The sequence below is a fragment of the Cygnus olor genome, chromosome 1, assembly GCF_009769625.2.
Source record: "Cygnus olor isolate bCygOlo1 chromosome 1, bCygOlo1.pri.v2, whole genome shotgun sequence".
NCBI lineage: Eukaryota > Metazoa > Chordata > Aves > Anseriformes > Anatidae > Cygnus > Cygnus olor.
In genome coordinates, this window is record NC_049169.1 from 115,930,682 (window position 1) to 115,953,468 (window position 22,787).

Sequence of the window (22,787 nt, forward strand, 5' to 3'; positions counted from 1 at the left end):
CAGAGAGCAGACAGAAAACAGGGAAGAACTTTATCACAGAGAAGTTTGTTGCAAGCCATAAACTGGTCCTGTGTCACCAGCCAAAGCCAGGGGACACACGTGACCACTAAGGGGAAGGAAACTGTTTGTTAAACTATTTCCTTATTGTAACAAACTCAGCAGCGGCAGCATCACGCTGCTAGTCCAGGAGTACATGCATGCATTATCAGGTCAGACAAGGTGGGGTCTCGGCTGGAGTGCCGATATCTGCATATACCACCCTGTGTGTGTAACCAATATCCACATACCCTGAGATAGAGAAAGGTGAATGCTGGTGGGGCTGTGCCCGGGAATGCCACCATGGTATACCAGCAGAGAAGCCGGTCGAAGAGCTTACTGAAAAAAAAATGCCTTTTTTTTTTTTTTCTCCACATGAAGCTAGCCGTATATTTTTATAAGACCATATATGACTTCTCACACTTTCCCAGGGCCCTCATTTTTCAGCCCGGCTGACAGCACATGGCTCTGCTTTGTGCTGAATGAAGCTCACTGTGTCAGCAAGGTCTCTGCTCCCTCCCTGCATTTTATAAAACAAAGATTTCCAAAGATCTGAGCTGAAAAGGGCAAGAAAAATTCTGGTGGTAAGTTGCCAAAGCATAAGACAGAATCTGCTGTGGAAAGAGGCAGAAAGTTGAACTGTGTGTGATGGAATGAGTGTTCCTTGGTGTCTGTTTCTCTTTCACATGGGTTGTCATTAATCTTAAGCATTCCTGACATTTTGCTGAGAGTAGGAAGAATGAGCAGAGTGGGAAATTGTTCTTCTTCATTAAAAGAAAAAAATATAGAAAAGCTCTGTTCTAGCCGTCACTTCTGAAACAACTCTGCTGTGTGATTCTGCCTCCCAAAGCAACTTCTTCAAAAGCGTGCCAAAAGAGGGTCACCCTGATTTCCACAGTGCTGGGGGCTGATGCACCTCTTTCCAGCAGTCTCCCAAGCAGCTGGAAGAGAGTGGTGCATGCTTCAGCAGAACAAAGGCTGTAAAAGGTGGGACTGGAAAATACAATCCTTCGGGAGGAAAATACAAGCGGTGGCTTTCATCCAGCGGAGGAGATATCCACCAGAGTCCTGCTAAGAAACTGTTCTTCATTTCCTGGCTGTAGCCAGGGGAGAGGGTTGGGATTACAGAGGTTATTACTCAGTGGCTGTTGGAGGCAGTGGTGGTCACTGCATCACTGTGGGGCCAGATGTCTGCAGGGCCAAGCCTGCGGGGCCGTTGCATTGCCTGCTGTCTTCTGCTTGTCACCTTCTTCGGAGTGGTTAAACTCCCAGGTAGACACCATGTTCACCTGGCCTGCAAAACCGCTCTGAGATGGCATCTTGTCCCTCCTGACACCAGGGAGGCTCTGGTCTGCGTCCTCGAGTTGGAACAGGCTCAAAGCTCACAAACTGATGGCTGCGCTGTAGCTGTACTTGGAGTTCAGGCACTCTGCAAAATTGCTGAAAATGCCAATTAAGGGAACAAATCCTGATGGCAGCACGCTCTTGAGAAATACAACTGAAGTTTATTTTCCTTCTGAGAGCATGGAGGAAGGAGTTACTGTGGTGCTCAGTGGGCCTGACCCACAGTGGTCCTACCTGGGGGGAAGCATGGGCTGAGGCTTTCCTAGCGCTACAAGGTTGAGTGAGTCTGTAAAGCCCTCATGAGGGACATAACCCAAAAGTGCATGAGATGTGCTGAGCTTGGTCATCACTCTCCCCGTACCACCATCTACGGCTCCTTCTGATGGGGCCTCCAACGTGCGCAGCCCCTGGAAAGCAGGTGAGAAGATCCAGAGAGAGCAGCACCCTTGCTGCTGCCCTGATGGGGGTGGAAGCCACAATGCAGGGAAGGAAACCCACCTTTTGTCCCCAGGGATATTGCTTGACCTGGGAGAGTTTTCTTGACAGGTGCAGGTGTCTGCTACAAGACCCATGCCTGGGGCAAGGCCAGCCCACCAGCCATTTGGGCAGCTTCAGCAGGGAAGCACTTGGGTTTCCTGGACGATTCAATGCACAGGCTCTTGTGCGGGTACCTATTTGTTGCTGGTAAAGCCACAGAAGCTCATCATTGTGTCTAAATCTTCATATTCTGGGATCTCTTTTCCTTTTGGGGGCACGTTCACACCCACGGCTCAGGCAAGAGAGAAGAGGCAGAGGCAGAAGTCCCCCCTGCTGCCCCCATCACTGCCTGCCGCGCAGCCCGGACGCTTGCGTGGGGAGCAGGGCAGCTGCGTTGGGATTACTCACCTAGCGAGGGCTTGCACGCGGCAGCCCAAATTAACCTGAGCTGCCAAGCGAATTTGGCACTCGGTGTGATGCGACTCATGGACGTGGGCTTTCAACACGCGCCTTCCTGAGGCGCGTGTCCACCTGCCTGTTTGTTTGCTAAATTCCACTGACTGCCCAGATCCAAACAAACCACAGAAGGGAAAACACAGGCAGGTGCCTGAGCCAAAGGCACAGGCACACGTGAGAACAAGGCAGTGTGGAAGAAGAAGGGCAGACGCCTACAACCTCACAGCATCTCTTGGCTGTGGCAGAAAAGACGGGGGAACCAAAAAAGACATGGGGGAAATCGCAGTGAAAAAATAAAGCAGCTGAGGAGAAAGGGAGCTGGGGAGACCTGGGGTGTCAGCCCCGCCTGGAAGTGTGGGGAAAAGCAGTCAGACAGTAGTAAAGAGAGTAAAAGGACACCTGGCTTTCCTGTTTGCAGAGGAGGGAATGAGCAAGACTAAGTGACATCGGTGAGCTTATTCATTTTCTTCACAATCGGGAGCTACCCCCCTGAAAGGAGCAGGGCAAAGAAAAGGCTCGTTGTCCCTTTAAGATGAGACGAGCTGCCACTCTTAGTCATATATCTGTACTGCACCCTAGGGTTATAAAAACATACATCTTCGTTTTGAAAGTCTTTTATTACATCCATAAACATCAGATTGCAGCTGACTGTTCCTGGGATGAGAATGTCCTAGTACTCCAAGTGAGTTTTGACAGGGGGAGGGAGTGAAAGTAAGATTGGTTGTTTTTTTACCGGGCCAGTGTTTATAGGGGACTTGTCAGCTTCCCGCACGCTCCAGCCGCTGTCAGCGCTGAGCAGCAGTGCAGGGAGAGGGCACGGGTGGCTCTGATAATCCCCACCGCCGGACTCGCCTGTCGTCCCAGGTGCTGCCTACGGTAAGCTTTCCTCCCATCTTAACTAGGACGCGGTGCTTGCTCGGTTGGGTTTTCAGTGGCAGGCTTGTTTTTGTGTGTGAGTGAGAGTGAGGAAACTGGAAAATGGGTCTGTGAGATAAGAACTGATCTCGTTTGCGCTGCCAGCCGCTCCGCTGGGAGTCGGGTCGCAGCAGAAGCGAGGGGGTTAGATGGGAGCCCTCCCACGCGCAGAGCGCTTGCTCCGGTTTGGAGACCCGGGGGTAGCAGCCAAACTGCTTTGTGCCGAAAGGTGAACGCTCTCGACAAGTATTTCTGGCGTCTCCGATGTCTGAGTGACTGCAAATCCTTTCAACAGGTACAAGAGCTGTTATTTAGGAGAACGTTGTGAGTGCTGGGCTGCATTTCTTTCTGATGCACTGCGTGCAGGTGATTGCACTCATGAGGGGCACTGTGAAAAGCACAAGAAGGAGCTCCCGAAATGCCACCGGGGTGCTTCTGTGCAGGGGACAAGCGGGCGCTCGGTGATCTGTGTAGGAAAAGCATGCAAACATTTCCGCTCCTGGAGCACGAGAGACTGGAGGGATGTGCACACCGCAGGCAGCGCGGCTGCAGCATGCTGTGGGTTACACCCGCGGGGCTTCCCCACGCTGGCTCTCCTGGCCCCATGGCCCTGCTCAGCCGCCCCGGCAGCCGTGGGGTGCCCAACACAGCCCCTTCCCCTGGGCACTGCCCCACGGCTCTGCGGGGAAGTGGGGCTGTAAGCTGGTGCCATACAAAGGCACCCCACGGTCCAGGACAGGCGCAACTCACCCTGCACGGGCGCACCGGCATCCTGCGGCCACCTGGGGTGTGCAGGTAGCCAAGGGAGTCCTCGGGAGCTGGTGGACCCACACGTCCCACCCAGGAGATGCCAAAGGGGTCTCCTTCAAACAAGATGCCTCTCAGAGGTCCAGCACCCCTGGAAAACTTCTGGGAGAGCTTGCCTGTGCTCTGCCAGACAGAGGATGGCAGGCGAAAGGTGGACTCAGCTGCGTGCCCAAATGCTGACACCGTTCAGGGGACCAAGAATGACTTTTGGCCAAATGCCTCATCGTCAAAGCCCTCCTTGCAGGGATGCTGAGTGTGTCTCCTCTCTTTTCATTTTGTCTTTTGTCTCCCTTCTGTTGTTTTAGATAAAGAAGAATTGTTCCAGAATTTATTGGGACAGATTGCTGAGCAGTTCTCAAGGTAGGATGCTGAACATCATTATTTATTTAAAGTTTTGTTTCTTTTATCAGCCAGAAGTGAAATTTTCACAGGAGGTAGAGAGGCATTTAAAATCTCTTTCAAATCCCTCTCTTCCTGCCGAATTTAGGCCAGGTACACATGTACCTCCTGCCGAGAGCAATGCGGTAGCTTAAACCACGAGCAATTCTAGCTTAGTTTTGATCTAAAATTAAATGTTCTTACTGGGCTTCTGCCCTCTTAGGAAGCAAATGAAATGCTCCTTTGTAGAACACAAAACCCAACTGATTCGTTCCGTTTTTTCCCTTTATCACATGCATACGTCTCTCCTCAATGAGGATTCCTGAGCATCAGTAGGGCTGCTAATTTCATCCCAGCTAGTTTTGGCAGGACAGATCAACTCCACCACGGCTCAGCAAATCACCAGGTTAATTCAGAGGAGAGCTTCAGCGCGTGCCAGCACCGAGGTGCTGCTTTTGGGCAGAGCATTATCAGTTTCACATCGCTTCCCGAGGGGGGTTACAGCAAGCAGCAAGTCACTGTGGAGAGGGGTGTGCTGGAGTGTTGCAGAGCCACAGCAGATTCACAGAGCCACAACAAAATCCTTTGGTTTTAACTATTTTGTTTTCTGAAGATGAAACGTGGATTTTCTGCCCCAAAGTTTGACATTGCCATGGAAAATCTTCTTTTCCTTACGGCAGCCACAAGTGGCCCTGATCGATCCTCTGAAAAGTTTCTGGCGGTCTGTAACTAGGGTCGACACGGCGCTAACTGTATGACATTAATACATGAGGGTTTTCTTTCCAGGGTTTTTAAAATCAATGAACTGAAAACGGAAGTAGCTAATCACTTGGCAATGCTGGAGAAAAAGGTTGAATGTGAGTGTCCCTGTGCTCGCGTCGCAGAAACCCTTGCTCTCCCACCCTGGAGCACCCCTTCCCCTCCCGCATCCCCTGCCCGCCCCGACCCCGGCCCCACATCACCCTCCTGCACCCAGCAGCCCCCCACCCCTCTGCGGGGGCTCCCCCACAGCATCGCTCTGCTAACACACCTGCAGCCCGAGCCCTCCCTGCTACCTCCTTAGCTAACTGCAGGAAGGTAACGCAGCTGCCTTCTGCTTTGGGTCAGCGCGCTGGGTATTCGCACGGGTTGTACATTTTGTCTTTCGGTGAGCTTTTCTCCTTTGGGTAGCACTGCCTATTAATCAGGCTGTCGTCAGGCTTGTTCTTGCTGACGACAAAAAGCCGGCGTTGGCGCTAAGACCTGAATACATTTCTGGTAATTGAATGTCGCACACCTCCTTCTGCTTTTTTCCTACTGGGAACGGGCCTGAAATGGGGTTAGGCTTTTCCCTGCAGCACGATCACATCAGCATGCCTGCACACAACGCGTGAGGCACAAATAAAGTGTGACCTCAGAAGTATCGATGAATGCATAATGTAGCATACTCTAAAACCCACCTGGGGGGTACTTCTCGTTGTCCTGTGATTTCTGAGCCATGAGCACAGGGGTCTGCACCTCCTCGGCCCTGGCCATCCCCTGGCACGTGCAAGGCAGCAGCCGCATCATTTCGAGCTTGCCTTGCTTGTTTAGTGTGTTGATGGTGACACGGTTGGTTTTAGTTACTGTGCAACAACAAAGTCAAGTTCATCTGGTCAAAGAGCTACTTCTCTGATTATTTTTTTTTTCCAGGCAGCATCCAACTTGTCGTTTTTCAGTATATTGTGCATAGTGCAGACCCGGGAAAGGCAGGGTAGGGGGATGAATAAGGTGCCGTCACACAACGCAGTTTCGACACCGAAGGCCACATCGTCATTGATATGCAGCATTTAAACTTCCCCGACACTACAGCTGCAAAAAGCCCTTTCTCACTGGGGCTGGCTGGGAAAAAAAATAAAGAAAAGAAAGAAAGAAAGAAAAGAAAGAAAGAAAGAAAAGAAAGAGAGAAAGAAAGAGAGAAAGAAAGAAAAAAGGAAAGAAAGAAGGAAGGAAGGAAGGAAGGAAGGAAGGAAGGAAGGAAGGAAAGAAAGAAAGAAAGAAAGAAAGAAAGAAAGAAAGAAAGAAAGAAAGAGAAAGAAAAAGAAAGAGAGAAAGAAAGAAAAAAGAAAGAGAAAGAAAGAAAAAGAAAGAGAGAAAGAAAGAAAGATAAAGAAAGAGAGAGAGAAAGAGAGAGAGAAAGAAAGAAAGAAGGAAGGAAGGAAGGAAAGAAGGAAGGAAGGAAGGAAAGAAAGAAAGAAAGAGAGAAAAAGAGAGAAAAAGAAAGAGAAAGAGAGAAAGAGAAAGAAAGAAAGAAAGAAAGAAAGAAAGAAAGAAAGAAAGAAAGAAAGAAAGAAAGAAAGAAAGAAAGAAAGAAAGAAAAAGAAAACGCACCAAAGTTTCGGGTTCATGGAAAAAGTTGTTTTCCTGAAATTTCCCTCAACCAGAAGCTACCTTGACCCTGCAGCTGCTCAGCAAAAGTGATGCTTTTGTCAGCAGGAAAGGGGAAAAAAAAAGCAGTCTCTTTCAAGGAGCAGCTGCAGGGGAGCCCTCCCAGGGCCCCCCCTTGCGAGGAGCCCGGCCAGCCACGGGCTGGCCAAGGCAAATGCAAGACGCGGCGACCTGCTGCTGTTCTGCTAAATGCTGCTCCCCATGGCACCTCCGGCAGCCCCCGCCTGGGGGAAGGAGCTCCCTGGGTTGCCTCTCTGCGAGGGCACCCAGCTGCTCAAGGTGGGACCTCCCGAATTCGCCAGGGAGCCACATCTGCAGCTCCCAGGCTTGCACGTTTGCAAAGCAAAGCAGAGGGGGAGGGAGAGCCCAGCCTTCTCTCTCAAGCAGGGATCCCAGAGGTTGCTCGAAGAGCCCTGTTCCAGGGCTGGATGCAGCCCAAGGATTTCTTTAGACAGCACAGGGTCTTTTCAGGAGGTATTTCTTGCTGCAGAATAATATAATGGGCCCTTCATCAGCGCACATGACAAGGCCATTTATCATTTGCAGGCAGAACGGGAAAAGAATTGTGCTTTTGTTTTGCCTTCTCTCCCGCCTCCTTCGGAGATCCCTTTCCCACCACTCTCACGTGTGATCTCCAGGACTTCTTCCCCGGCAGGGTCGTGTGTGCAGGGATAAGTGCCCACGCCAGCACAACATCTGCACCTCACATGGCACGTTTGCAGCTTCCTTCCTGTTGCTGTCCAGAGACTGCATCGCAGAGATGTGTTTCAAGGAGCCAAAACTTTGTGATTTTTTAGATCCAGTGATTTTTTTTTTTTTAAAAAGTGATTTTTTAGATCCAGTCTAAAGCTCGTGACTTCCTTGGACAAGGCCTCCATGCAGGGAAGGCGCTGGGAATGCTTTGTGCAGCAGCCTACACATGGATGAGGGAGCTGGCAAAACCCTTTACAATTTGTAAGCGTCTCACATCTACCTTAAGAAAATAATTATGTTAATTCCCTGCCCCCCTGGAGAGGATTTGGAAGCAAGCTGAAGAGACGCAACAGGAAAAAATGCTCAGGGCTGCCGTTTTGCACCGTATCTCCTCTCCCCTCCGCGGTTGCCTGCCCTACCACCCTGTGGGTCTGGTAACCCTGCTCTGCTCCCGCTGCTTTGCACAGGCACCAGCCACCACTTCGGCAGCCCCCAAGCTTCCCCCAGGTGGATACCCTTGAATATATAGCAGTGCAGGAACTGGGTATCCAAAAAAGCACAATGTGATCCCCAGAATGCAGATATTGACTAAGCAGGACAGCATCTTGCTTCTATTGTCACTTTGTGATCACTCAAAGAAATTGCTTTCAACGGTGCTAGACAAAAATATATGTTCATCTGGAAATGTTTTTTTTTAGCGGAGGGTATCCCTGTGATCAAGCATAAATCAAACTCCTTTTCCTTCTGTCTCCTGGTAGATGACATTTTTGGCTTGGTTCAAAATCATCTGTTTTTTTTCCCCTTTCTTGGTTCTTCATCCAAAAGCAATTTTTGTTGTTACCAGCATAAAGAAATGAGGTCTCTGCTTAACTGCAGAGCTGTGCCCTTCCAAGACAGTTTTTCATCACGTTCATGTTCCCCTCCAGGTCAGTATGATTTCGATGCTTATCTTCTAAGAAAGCGACTGAATGCTGATCGGCCCATTGCACCTTCCCTCGAGCTCCTTGAACCACAGCTTGGCCATGCAAGCGATGAGTTCAGCACACAAATGAGCTGTGAAATGACTACATGTGAATGACATGTTCCTAATAAACGGTGCCACGTTACGTCCTTGAGCGTGCTGGTAGTTCACAAGAGGGGAAGGGAGAATATCCCTGCACTCACCCTGCGCAGGGGTGTCCCAGCTGTGTGGACCGAAATGGATTGCAGCACGAACAGGCAATCAAACTTTCTGCCTCGTGGCTCTCCTAATTACACAGAGAGGGGGGATATAGGATTTTCTGTGCCGCATGCAGAAATAACCTTTGATTGCACAATTGATTGGCAAAAACATGTGGCAGATCTTCAATACCTATAAAGATGAAATCAATGGTTGCAGTCAAAATTTTTCAATGTTCCTCTCTCGCTCCTGCAGTCTCGCTTTGGCTTCTCTGTACCCAGCGATGCCTCTCAGTGCTCCGTGTGAACTTTCAAATTAAAACCTTTTATCTTAATGGGAATTCGGATCCTTCTGGGACATGTTTGTCTAGCTGCGCTTATCACCCCATCGCGGGAGGGTTTTTTTTTTTGCTCAGGATTTCCTTTGATTCGTGCTGTACGGCAGAGAAGTCAAGGCATCAGAACAAGCCGGCTGCTGCTAGCAATCGTGGAAAAGCCGAGACGTTGTAGCCGGTCTGTGAATTAAAATACTCGAGCTATTATCTGAAATTGGCAGCCAAGGATGCCTATGGGTTTTCAAGACTTATCGCTTTGGCAGCACCTGCGTGTGTGAGAGCCGGGGCGGGCTGTAGGGGCTTGCTCGCTCTCTGGACAGCCCCCCCTCTTAAAGCCCTTTGAAATTTTGCACAATTGTGAAACCAGAGCCTTTGGGTTTCGCCATGGTAACACCCCTGGTGTTTTCCTTTGTTGACAGTGGAAGGCCTGAAAGTGGTGGAGATTGAGAAATGCAAGAGCGACATTAAAAAGATGAGGGAGGAAATGGCAGCGAGAAGCAGCAGGTAAGTTCTGCGCCAGACCTAGCCAGAGAAATAAGTGGCTGCTTTCAAACCCTGCTGCAACATTTCTGCAGGATCGAGTTGTCCACTGGGTTTAAAAGCAACGGAGCAAGGAAAGAAACAACAAATTAATTTAACATTTGAGGATCCGGTGCCATTCATCAGTTAAAGTAGCTGGGGCCACATGAATAGAGAAGCACGTCTTGCTACAGAGGGTGATTTTTCCTGTGCTTCACCGTGCTGAATGGCAATGCTTCGTCCAGATGTACGGGGAGAGAAGGAATGGGAAAAGACCTTTTGCTAAATGTAGTGCTTGCCTGGGATCTGGCTAGAGCTCCAATTAGCTCCAGTAAGATTCAAACCATGTTCTGGAAAACAGCAAATGTATTTGTAACTGCTCTTCTAATTACGATCTCATGTTATTTATAAAGCATCCATTCCAATTTTGACAAGAATTTGGGAATTTACTTTATAATTCGAGGGCTCGCCGCAATTGTCGAGCTTGGTTTTGCAGTAATTAAAACAACACCAGGAAAAAAATGCATTCTGTAGGGTATGCGGTCTCAGCTGGCGAGTCTGCCCCTGTGTCACTGAAGTGTCCTGTCAGGACAAGCACATCATCATTGCAGGATGATCGATGGGGAAGTTTACTGAGGGGGAGGCACCTTGCTCTGAGCGGGGGTGAGGGGGTTTCTCAGCAAGTGTAACTGTGCTGTGCTGACAGCCACACGCTTCTTCTTCATTTGGGGTCAAGCTCGGTGACCTTTAATCAAAACTATCTCCTATTGAGGGCAATGGGGGATTTGCTAGAAGAATTAGGCTTTATAATCGCTTGCCTTTATAGATTTTACTATCCAGATATTCCAGGAGGCGGGGTATTAATGCAGTCCTGTTCAGTCTAAGGCCAATTTCACCCGTCGTACTGGCATAAACGCAGAGTAATGTTATTAACCTCGGGAGACCTGCTCCAGATTCACACCAGTATGAGAGACTGCAGGTTACTTCATGTCTCCTTCAGATGTGTGAGCAAAGTTCCTTAGAAAAGGCAGAGCTCAGACGGGCAGCAAATGCAAACGCACGTATGCTGACCTGTGCCCGGCGTGATGCAAGTAACATACATGTTTTTTTTTTTTCCTCTGCTGCTGTGGGGAGCTGGGAGAGCTGCATTTAGGAGTGCAGCGATGCGCGGGCAGATGGCTAAAGCCAAAAAAAGCAGCTATTGCAGGCTCCCTTTCGCAGGGTGGCTGCCAGGTGCTTCAGGAAGTACCAGGCTGCCCCAGCAGCAGCCGTGACTCTTCCCCGTCGCGGGCTGTCCTTTTACAATCTGCATTCTGTAGCACAAACAGCAATCTGCTAACAGAGCAGAGGGAGCAGGGAGTGCTGTGTCGGCCCCGTGCAGTTGGCCCCGGGCCAGGCTGGCTGTCCCTGGTGTTGCTCATCCCTCCGTGGTGGCCAAGAGGGCTCTCGGTGGCCTGGCCACCAGGAGGTCCCCACTGGGATCTGCTGAGGACAAGCCCTGACTCCCCCTTCCCAGGTGGCCAAGGCTGCACACGGGCCATGTCCCTACTCCCTGGTGACCCTGTGGTGTATGTTAATATACACAAACATGTGTGAGTGCATGTATCCCTTCAGTGATATCACAACACACATAGCTATACTCGTGCATGGCTACCTATCCTTACGCTTGCTGTGACCTAACAGCAGAGTCAGGAGGAACAGCTAGGTCTGTAAGAGTCATCACACGTGTGAAATGTGCATCTCTACCCTGCAGAAGAGCAAAGCAACTCCACTTGCACCCACTCAAATTGCTTTTTTTTCTTTTTTTTGCCAGTCTGCTTTCTGTGCTCACACTAGCAGATGCTAACAACATTATAGTGCCATTTAAAAACACGATCATTTGCAGATACAGTTTCACATTTGTAAAGGTCTGATGCATCCCAGCTCTGGTGTGTTCCCCAGCTTGACAGGAGGAAGGCTTCAAAGTTTTACCGCAGCTGGGAAATAGGGGCAGTCGGCTGGCCCCCAGCTAACCCTGGCAGTCAGCTCCAGTTAGGGCAAGGAATGCCCCAATCTCACTATTTTTATCCCACTAACACCCCTCACGGTGAAGTTTTGAGGAAGAGGATTTAGAGGTGATGGAGACAGCTTTTCACCAGCTGAGAATCCCCTTGCGCAGGGCAGGGGGAGGCAGCTGGCTGAAGCCGGCTGAGCACTGTGAGCTAAAAGATGACATAACTTCGCAGAGGATTCAGACAAAACCATGAGAAATGATAGCAGAGGTCAACATTGAGAGGAAAAAGTCAAGAGGCCGGGGCCAATTCCCAATAGAGAAGAAAGAAGAGAGGAGAGAGAAGAGAAGTGATATCAAATCTGTGAATCCTGAAAAAAGTGACAAAACATGTTAATGGACTACTTTGGTTCGCTTCACTTGGCAGGGGGGTTGAAAAATGAGAGGGGATGATCCAAATGTTAGGACTGCAGGGATAAATGCAAAATGCAAGGTCATCATCGCAGGACAGTTATCAAAGCCCATGTGATCAGCCACCAGGGAACCATGTGCTGAGCTGAAGCATTATCTGATTGCTGGGGGTGACACCATGGAGCGATTGGTTTTATTGTGCCCCTGTGGCTGTGGGGACACTTCTGCGAGCAGCTACAAGTTTCTTGCCCTCACGCTGTGGCGCAGAAACGTAGATGTCCTGCAAAGGCCGGAGCATCTCCCAGCATCACAGCCCTCTGCTCAGACGGGACAGCATCAGCTTGGCTCTTCTGCACTCAGAGGAAGAGTAGATAGCTGGCAGCTGGTGTTAGTAACCAGGAAAGTGTTAATTACTTGTAATTGCTGGCAGTGGCTCCCATCCTCCAGGACTGGGGAGCCAAGCAGACTGTATCCGCTAAGCCTTGGTGCCTCCGTGCTGTTGTCCCAGCTGAAGGACAGCAGGCGAGATGGTCATGCCTCAGAACAGATGCTCACCCGCCCTGATGCAGCCTTGGAGTCTGCAAATGTCTCCCGCATGGCATGTGCAGACACAAGATGCTCGCTGAAAGAAAAGTTACTTGGTTTAAGTATCTATGGATAGATATCTATGGATACCTGTCTGAAGAAAGATGCTCCTAGGTTGAATTCAAATACACAGAGAATGGTCAGGGGAATGTTGCACAAGGGGAGAAAATCCTAAAGAAGATCACACTTTTAAAGCTTCTGAGCAGCACCACGTTAGAAAGAGGTTGGGAGGCTGCATGGTTCTCCAAGTGATGCCTACCGAGAGACCAGAGCACTTCTGGCACTTCTCAAGGCACCATGGTTTTTCATTCCCTGAATATTTAATTTCAGGACTACCTGTCCCTGCAAGTACAGCTTTTTGGATGAAAACAAGAGGCTGACTCCCCGGCGGGATGTACCATCCTACCCAAAGGTACGGTGCAATGCTTGATCTTACCAGAGTCCTGCCGCGTGCTTGCTGCCCTGACAAGTGCTGGCTTACAAAGCCTGCCTCCTCGCTGCCTACCTCCTAGCTCTTCTAAACCCAGGGCCTGATCCAAAATCCCTGGAAGCTAATGGAAAAGCTTCCATAATGTCATTGCCTGCGGTGAGCTTAAAGTTGGTTCCTCAGTAGTCTTTAATACTTGAAAGCTCATTAGCGTTTGAAATGTTAATGAACATTTTGCATTTGTCAACATTTAACGCTCTTTTGTCTCGTTATATTTGTTTATTCTGCATGCTCATAGTAAACAACCAAAAAGGCCTATAAAGCTCTACTGTAATTGAAAATAGTTCTGCTGCCTGGTTTCTCCTAATGGATTATTTTTTAATTTAAAAAGTAATTTATGGGGATGCTTCACCTAGGGAAACAGAGAGAAAATGCGACATTGGATTCTCTCCAGGATGATTCATTGTCCCTGAGAAAAGAAGTTAGTGTATTTGCTAGACAAACAAACAAACAAACAAACAAAAAAACAGTAATGCTTGAAGAAAAATGTCTACTGGGTACGTACAAGTAGAAACCCGCAGTGATAAATGGGGCTGCGACCATGAAGCACACTGGATCTTTGCTCTTTGCACTGGCCACAGTTTTTCAAAGCTACCAGGTGTGCTCTGCCCCATGCCCAGCCCAGGCCTTCACAAAACACCAGCTCACACGCATGCAAATCACACTTTAACAGCAGGCATTTGCTTGCACGCATCAAAGCTGGCTCGGTCACTTTCGAGTGCACGTGGTCACCCGCGATGCAGGTGTATGATGTGGACGTGCATCCTTGCAAATTTGTCTTCAGAGCTTTAGAGAGCAGCAAACTGTAAGTCCTACCGTGTTAGTAGAAGGAAGCTGTTTATTCTGTTCTGCCTAGCAAAAGCGACATCTAGGTCTCTGAAGATGCCTTACATTTCTTTTCATTAACTTTTGCTCAACAGGCCTGTGTTCCTGACATTAACACACATTTCCGTAAAACATCAGTTTTAAAATTGATTTTTTTTCCCCTTGATAACTTTCTTTGATAATAAAGTAGATTTAAAGTCAAATCAACCTTAGATCTACCGCTATGATATTACAACCCTGAATTAACAACCAGAGTTGTACTGAGTGACTACGGGGTGAACCACTAGTCTGTATTGCCAAGAGACCAAAGCTCATAGGCGTTTTGGTTTCAGAAGAAGTTTGCCTTCTGTTTGATAGATTTGTAAAATTTGTTATCAGTTGTCAGGTGCTGGATTTGTCCAATGTTAAGAGAGGCTAGGAAGTGATGAATCCACAGAATGAAGATGTTAACAAATAACAAACCAGCACTGGCAATTCACAGACTTCTTGCAGAACATCATTATTAAATATACATTATACATTCAAAAGCATCATTCCCTTCTCAAGAAGAAAAATTTGTCTTCAGTGTTATCCTTCCTTGAGTATCAACAATTTGAGACTCAGGTAATTTCATTCACCTGCTCAGCACAGTAAGCCCAAACTAATTAGAGACAGCCATAGTAAATGTGCCAATTAAAGCTACAAGGCTTTTGTGTCCCAGAATGACTCTGATCAACAGAGTCTCGAAAATGTGATTCAGGAGAGTGCAGATCTTGCCTGTTTTTTTAACCCTCCGCGCTCCTTTTCTTTCATTTTGTAAACAAATTGTAACTGGCTGATGAGCTCAATTCTGTTTTGCGCCTCTGAGCGTAACAATAAAAAAATCACTCAAATCGTGCAGGCTGACAACCACTTTGAAGATGTAGGCGTTCTTGAAAAAATACACAAAGTGGGAGCATAAATCACCCGAAAGATGATACATCACACCCGGCAGCTAATTTAGTGCTACAAGCACAGACGCTCCACAGCATCCCGCCAGGACTGGCTGCACCGCGTGTTGTGATGCTCAGCCGGCAGAGGAGTTGGTGCAGCCAGGGACAGATCCACACCCATGCCCTTTACATCCCCTTGCTGGATTTACCTGCAAGCCCACTCATAACACCTCCATCCTCCTCCGTCTCCTCCCAAACCTCTTCCTCCCTAGTCTGCAAGGACCTCTGCCTTTCAGCAGCCCACTGCTAGGCAAGCAGATGGAGAGATGTGTTGCTTTTTCCTTGGGAAATCCAGCTAAACCCCATGTGGATGGGAACTGGTGGCAGGGGACCCTTGCTAATGCTGGCTGCTTTTTTACCTGCAGTACATGCTGTCCCAGGAGACCATCGAAGCACTTCGGAAACCGACATTTGACGTCTGGCTGTGGGAGCCCAACGAGGTACCGATGTCATTCTAGCTGGGTTTTCACTTTTTCTGAGAGCCACAAAGGCCAGAAGAGCCTTTTCAGATAGTCCAGAGCATTTTTTCCCCTTCTCTGCACCTTACCCGATGTATTTTTCTCATCTTCATATCACAGTACTTTTCCCTACCAGATGCCAGAGAGATAATGCTGATTATGATATTCCGACTCCTCTTTTTTTTCCCCTTTAATCTTTTCCTAATGTCCCGCAACGACCAGTGCACTATCATTGCTGCCACAGGAGTTCTCCTGTGCCATTTCATCTGAAAAAAAATCAATCCCTAGCAAAGCACATGCTTAAGGGCATCAGCAATAATCAATGAAGCTGAGTGCTGCTGTATGAAGGCAGGCAGAGGTGCATGCGTTGATTCACACACTTTTAGGAAAGGGTTTTTCTGCAGTGCATTGTGAAGAGGTTGCAAACCTGCATGCATGACCTATCAGTATTTTCTTATTGCTTTTTCTTTTTCTTTTTTCCTATTGCTGTTGCAATTTTTTATTGCTATTAGTGTTATTCTTTGTTTGTTGCCTGTATTGCAGAAGCTCCTAGAAAGCCCATATGTAAACCTCTGTAGAAATATGAAGGGGAAGGATGCCTCCATAATGGTCAGCTTATAATGCAATCTAAAACAAGGTTCAGTAAATAAGAGCAAACGTCACCTAGGAAAAATGTAAGGGAGAGCAGGACTAAACCAGGGGTTTAATGCTGGGCTTATTCTCAAGGGAAGGAGTGGGATGTTCTAGCAGCACCTCCAGCAGCAATTACCTTAATTACTGTCTCAATAAGACGAGTACAAGAGTCATTCTGGCTCAGCACCTCTAGAGCAACATGACATGGAAAAATACCCCACACCCTCCCACAGGAACAGCATGTTTCCTGTCGGATATTGCATCTGGCTGGTAGAAGAACAGAAGGACTCTCCGGTGGCTTTGGGTCGGTCTCCCACTGGCAGAGGCTGGCAGCACATCCCGTGGTCCGTGCCAAGCTGGGGCTGGTGCTCAGTAGTTACAGCTCCCTCCCCAGCCCTTTTTCCCTGTATCACAGCCATACGACTGCTCAGGCGAAATGGCTCGCCCCCAACTTTTCAGCACTTGTCAGGTCTAACACACGAGAGAGTTACGACCTGCCAGGTGGACCACAACACTGCTGGCTCGTTGCTCTGACTGTTAAGAAAGAATAGGGACAAAACAGAGACAAAAACCATTATCCACGGATTCTTGTGCGCTGAGGCATAGTGTTTTAGCACAGTAACTCGTTCAGAGTGCTAGGAAACACTATATGGTGGCATGAAGGAGGCTAACAAGAGGGCGTGGAGATTAGGCATGCCCTGCAAGGAGGCGTGCTGCTCAGCAATAAGGTACTGTGCAAGCTCTGGTGAGCAGAGCACCATATGGGTTTGTCTCACCCTTTCAGCCCTGGTTTATGTTTACAGAGAATATTTCGATTCTGTCAGTGCTTGTTTAGCAATGAGCATTTGTCTGCATGCCCCACGTGGAGCAGGCAGATTATAAACCTTAGTTTCTCTGCTTTGGATGAGCTAGGAACAGGACATGGTGGTCTACAGCAAAACGCTGGCCATGTGGTGTAAGCACTGATCAGCTTGTGGCATTGTCCCTCGAGTCCTGTAGGAAAGACTTTTTCTTCCTGTTTGAATGACTCAAAATCAGCCCCCTTGTTACTGCATGAACGATGTATATTCCCTGGATACACATAAAAATTCGTCAGATTAAGTCATTTTTCGGGAGCGTTTGTAAGAGCCTAAATAACAGAAACCTAACTAACTAAAAATATCTCCAAGGCCACATTTGTGACATTGCACTCATCGTATTAAAACTCCTGGATCGGTCTACAGCGAGGACTGCAGCGGCTCATATCATGGCTGCACTTTACCCCCTGCAGATTTTGCCCTCAGAAACGGGAATGCAGATACGCAGGCTCCTGAACTCCCGGAAATCTGTTCATGTCTGGCGGGTGGCAGCTGTTATGTGCCCAGACACATCCGATTATCGATACCTTTCGTCTGCAATGTTTTCAAACCCAGAAGACGAACGGGGAGCGGCAGGGCTGAACTGCCTGCATCCCCTTCCTGCCGCAGAGCAGATGCTGCCTCAGAGGAGCAGTCCGCCCTCGCCTTTCAGCTGCTGGGAGTCACAGCTAGAGTTCAAGGGAGTGGATGGATGTTCCCAAACCTGCTGCAGTGTTGTAGAGTTAGAACCAGAACACACATTTCTTGAGGGATAACTTTCTGCTGTCGTTTTCTGAACAGTTGTTTCCATCCCTGATTTCACTGAGAACTAGAACAAGCCCACATCCCACCTGAATTAGAAAAATGGCTATACTTTTTCACGAGAAGAAATTGCTGTGATATGTACAAATCACAATTACTAAAGAGAGCTGGTGTGATTCAAAGCCCAGCACAAAACCTATGAAGTCCACAGCAATCTGCCTACTTCAGAAAGCTCTCAGAACCTCTCTGCCTCCCCTCTTGCACTGTCTTTAATCAAGAAATCTTTGAACATCTTTCTTTCATCTTAGCAAGAGGGCCCTGCAATTATTCAATGCTTGCAAGGAGGAAATTCACTTTGCAACATATTGTAAACTCAGCTGATATTTACCAAGCCAATAACCTGTCTTTTCCTGGCTACAGATGCTGAGTTGTTTGGAACATATGTACCATGATCTTGGGCTGGTGAAAGACTTCAACATCAATCCTATCACGTTAAAGAGGTGGTTGGTAAGTATTTCAAATCACTGATATTTGCCATTTTTCAGATTTAAAATCAATAAGTGAAACACACAAGGAATTAGTTTGGCTTACACAAGTAATACCATTGAAATCAGGCAATCTATACAAATTCTTAAAGTCTAAGTCCTTCAGCAGATGTTTGCATTCTTGTGGTCACAGATGACAATTCTTAATGACAATTTTTTAACTGCCTTGCATTTGTTTGCTGAGCTTTCTAATACTGAAAGCAGTTCATTTCCAGTGAACGCTCTTGGTAACAAATGTAAGTGGAGACAAGATGAGTGGCTTCAGATATGGTCAAAAAAAAAAAAAAAAAACACTCTGCAATAATCATTCAGTGTGTTTAACCACAGGGAGTAAAAGAGCAAGGCAGGATGGAAAAGGAAATTCTGAGAAGCTAAATAACCTTTGTTTGCCTTGGTCTTTAATGTTGAGAATTTGGCAGAGATGCAAATCATGAAAGACAAGATCATACCAAAACTAAGATGTCTATAGAAGAGATGCTGGAGCATTACAAAATCAGTGTTGTCAGGTCCAAGTAAGACTGCAAGACAAAATTTGCCAAAAAGTTGAAGCATTGACTTTCTCAGAGAAAAAAAAAAAAAAGCATTGGCTTTCTCAGAAAAACCTATCATATTCCTAGAGGACGTGGAACGGTAAATGTTCTGCTGATAGTTTAAGAAGGATTTAGGGATACTCTGAAGAATTACAGTTAGTTGAACTTGCTCATCCACCTGGAAAATTGATCAAAACGAGAATTAAAAACATCATGTTCAGTATGTGTATGTCTCATACAATTTCTGAAGAGAAGAATTATGTCTTGCCAGTCTTCTCCTGAAGACTATGCACGGAATAGAGGGGACAGTTTGACTGTTTTACATGCTTGATGTAGACCCCCAGGAAGGACTGAACAAATTCCACACTTTCAGAAGGTGGCTAGAAAACACAAAGCATCATTTCAACAAGAGCAGAAGCACCTGGGCACCAGCACGCACAGGGCAGAGATTGTCACTGCTTGGGGTGCTGCTGCAGGCTGGAGGCTTTAGGGTTATTAGAGACTGGAAGAAGGGACAAAGTGGTCCAAAGTTACTATGTCCCTAGATACGGCATAAAACTTAGCTGGAGTTTATGTGTAGGACTGGTTAAGCGACTTTAGAAAAATAATATGTCTATATTAAAGGGGAGAGAAAAAAGGATCAAGAACTGGGAAATCTCTCCCCGAAGAAGGCAGATGAAAATCTTGGTGCTGCTGACCTGGGAAAGCAGCTGAATGGAAGGGGTAGGATGAAACCCAATACAATCAAGGCTAGCACAGAACAGATGAAACAGAAACTTTCCTCCTCCTGTCTCACAGCCTGAAAACACGGGCAACAAGGTGATACATCAACACACACCAACATGCCACCCACAAGCACTAGGGCAGGCAGCTTCCTGTTAGCTTGCATCTCCACGTAGTTTGTTACCACTAGTATTTGAGAACAATGAGGGGAGGGTTTTTTTTGTGTGTATTTTCCATTCTCAAACACCAGCTTCACAGAAAGATGATTTAAAAAAATCCCGGAGGACTTTGCTTCCACCTGTGCTACCTCCCCAGGCACAGCGTGGGCACCAGTTTGAACTGAAGTGGGTGAGGAAAAGCCGCCTCTCGCGCACGCTTGCCTTCCTGCTCCCACATCCACTGGCTGCAGAAACGTTCCAGAAAGCGGAGGAAAGGATGACTAATGCAGCCCAGTCACTCCAGCCCTCCAGTGCTCTGAGTCAGGACTCCCCTGGGATGCTCGGGGCTCCGCTGCTGGATGTATACGTTACAGCCCCGCGGTGCTGCACGGTGCCTGGGCACGACCGCGGTGTCGGTGCAGTGGCTGTGAGATGCCGCCCACCAGCCCGGCTGTCGGCTATAGCGGGGCATTAGTTGTTTGTTGTAAAATGATGTGACATTTCTGAAGTCCCTGCTGCAGAAAAAGCTGAACAGCTTTGCAATGCAATGAAGCCCCCAAATATTTCATAAGCATTGAAACCCCACAGCTCTCTTGACTTCATCCAAAGTCTCGTGGCTTCCTAGAAGTCAGGTCCCTGGTTGAAGGGCTGGATCCTGGTGGGGCTTGAGGACTCTTGCAGTAAATTCACCCTTTATAAAGGTGATTAGAAGATTGCAAGAGAGGGCACTGGCAATGTACTTTGAGCTCTTTCCACGCCCCAGCGCTGCCGTTTACCCACCAGTTCAGGATGAGAGCACGGAGCCCTGTCGCCAGCCTGAGATGCACCTCCAGCTGTGCTGGGATGTTTGCCCAGGGCCAGCTGGTCGGTGGGAGAAGCTGATGCAGGCTTTACCTGCTGGCAGACTCTTGAAAGGCAGTGACCTCTCATCCTCCCCCCAAAAGTCAGCGTCAGGTCCCTGTGCTGTCACCCTGTCCTAGCAGAGAATGATGCTGGCCTCCACAGGACTCCTGTGGGGACACAGAGTGCCCCCAGGGATGGCACGAAGCATACATACACATATTTTTATAAAGAAAGAGCTCTCCTATCTCTGACGACTCCACTCCCTCTCTTTGCAGCTGTGCATTCATGACAACTACAGAAACAACCCCTTTCACAATTTCCGGCACTGCTTCTGCGTGACCCAGATGATGTACAGCATGATCTCGCTCTGCAGTCTCCAGGTATGTGTATTTCTGCAGAAACCAGATTTGATCCAGTCAGAAATCTCCTTTTTTTATCCATAGTTATACATCTCAGTTCCTGGCATTTCTTGTCAGGAGTATGGAGAAAAACTTGTTTGAATGAACTTGTTGAAGTTCATCCTATTCAGAAGCTGTAGAGATACTGAGTTTTATTTTTTCCCACTCTTTCCATGGCTTTAGTTAATACAGAATATAATTGCAGCTATCTTCCAGCCCTACCTTAACTAATCAGGATGCTCAAATGCCCTGTAAGGGGCTGTGTTACTATATCTGTGCTTTTATATGATCTCTGAAGTAATAGCAAGTTTCAAGCAAATTGGCTCCTTTGAGCTGCTGCTATTTAATGTAACAAAGTCAAATCTGAGTCATTTTTGCTGGAAGGGAAGGCAGAATTCTCTCTCTTGACTGAAGTAAATGGATGTATAGAAAAATCCTTCATTTTGCTCAGATTTGCCGCTCTCCGAAATGCAAATGTAGGTGGTTTTTTACTTCTTTTCGTTGCTGGGGACAGGGGAAGTAGAAATTGCAATACTACATTAATGTTTTGTATTTTGCAGGAGAAATTTTCCCAAATTGACATCTTGATTCTCATGACTGCAGCAGTATGCCACGACTTGGACCATCCGGGCTATAACAATACGTAAGTCTGCCTTGTGCTTGCCTTAGAGCCTATTGGGAAGGCAAGGCCAGCTGGCATTTTTGGTGGATCAGGTTTTCCTTCTCACAGCTTGAGCTGGCAATGACCTTCCCCCAAGGCCCTGCCATTCACTCATGCATGGGCTAAGGCAGAAAACTCAGGTCTGGATTGGGGCTGCCAGCTGGCCTTGGCTCTGTAAGGGAAAGGCTTTTGCAGATCTCTGCCTCAGCTAGTCCCCCCACTCCTGAGAAAACAAAGTAAACGTTTCACAGCTGAAAGAATGAGGGCGTAAATGGGTATAGCTCTACTAACCAAGATGGAATAATTGCACTAAAATGCAAAGGGTTATTTGACTTGCACATTACTTCGTAATTATAAATTATGAAATGTATGTTTTTCTATTTAATACCATGTCAGAAAATTAGATTTGTTGACACATGGTCACTTTTGTGTGCATGTATGCGTGTGTGAAAAACAGAGGAAAATGATCTAATTTATTTGTAGCCACTCATTAAATAAGGGCAGAACTCAGTTCTGACTGAGATCTTTGAGAATCTGTCCGTCAGCATCAGTGGGGGTTGGATGAAGCCCAGACAGCTCCTTCTGTGTTTATTTTATGTGACTTTAAGCTACAGAGACTTGGTGAAATAATAAATAAATAAATAAAAACATGGAGGAAGAGTGCCTGAGATGATGTTGAAGTCATATCTGTCTTCTCTAAAAATCTGATTTAGTATTAACAATCAAAAACCAAACTGCAGCTAATTGAATAAGTATTCAGAAGAATGTAAATAAAAGGAAGCAGCATGATTTAGAGCAGCTAGTGTGAGTCTGCAGGAGCTCTCATTGTTTTTTTCTGTACATTAGCTATCAGATAAATGCACGAACGGAGCTGGCAGTACGCTACAATGACATCTCCCCATTGGAGAACCATCACTGTGCTGTGGCTTTCCAGATCATTTCCCAGCCAGAATATAACATTTTCTCCAATGTCGACCAGGACCAATTCAAGCAGATAAGACAGGTATGAATGCTGGTCCCATCTGTGCTATACAGACTGTTCCCGCAGATGCAGCATGCACATCCTCCCTGCTGTATGCTGCAAGTGAATCATTCCCCAGAAGGTAAGACTGAAAAAGCCCCTCGCACTGGGAGGATCCAAGAGGGATTCTTGGAAAATGTCCACAGGAGCACTTCCTGGAATGTCTTGCTGAGAAATAATGAGCACATCCTGACTGTTAAAGCCCATGACATTTTTTGTGTAGTTATTTATATTATTGAAGGAGCCGATTAGCTCTGTCTGGGAAAGGATCATGCTCTCATGGTAGAAGTTTATGCTTTAAGAGAACATTGCATTAATTTTAAAGCGGGGATTCAAAATGGGAAAAGATTTGCAACAGCAGAGCACTTTTACTGTTGAAGAGGCTCTGGTGGACTGAGAGTTGTCACAGTTATCCCTGAGAAATGA

The 22,787-nt window shown here is 47.4% G+C and overlaps 1 protein-coding gene across 5 annotated transcripts in view; it reads left to right on the top strand.

Moving 5' to 3' along the window:
* Positions 1-22,787, top strand: part of PDE9A (phosphodiesterase 9A) — a 44,338-nt gene that overhangs the window by 15,813 nt on the left and 5,738 nt on the right. For 2 of the 5 annotated variants that reach the window (XM_040545399.1, XM_040545400.1), the window contains exons 5-13: positions 4,341-4,395; positions 5,200-5,270; positions 9,425-9,509; positions 12,841-12,922; positions 15,159-15,233; positions 17,903-17,989; positions 20,557-20,661; positions 21,240-21,322; positions 22,187-22,343. In XM_040545399.1, the coding sequence (XP_040401333.1) occupies positions 4,341-4,395; positions 5,200-5,270; positions 9,425-9,509; positions 12,841-12,922; positions 15,159-15,233; positions 17,903-17,989; positions 20,557-20,661; positions 21,240-21,322; positions 22,187-22,343 (800 nt within the window). Of the gene's footprint in view, positions 1-359; positions 3,190-3,224; positions 3,524-4,340; positions 4,396-5,199; positions 5,271-9,424; positions 9,510-12,840; positions 12,923-15,158; positions 15,234-17,902; positions 17,990-20,556; positions 20,662-21,239; positions 21,323-22,186; positions 22,344-22,787 lie in introns of those variants that run through there. The other 3 variants (XM_040545401.1, XM_040545402.1, XM_040545404.1) reach the window with 3 other exon arrangements.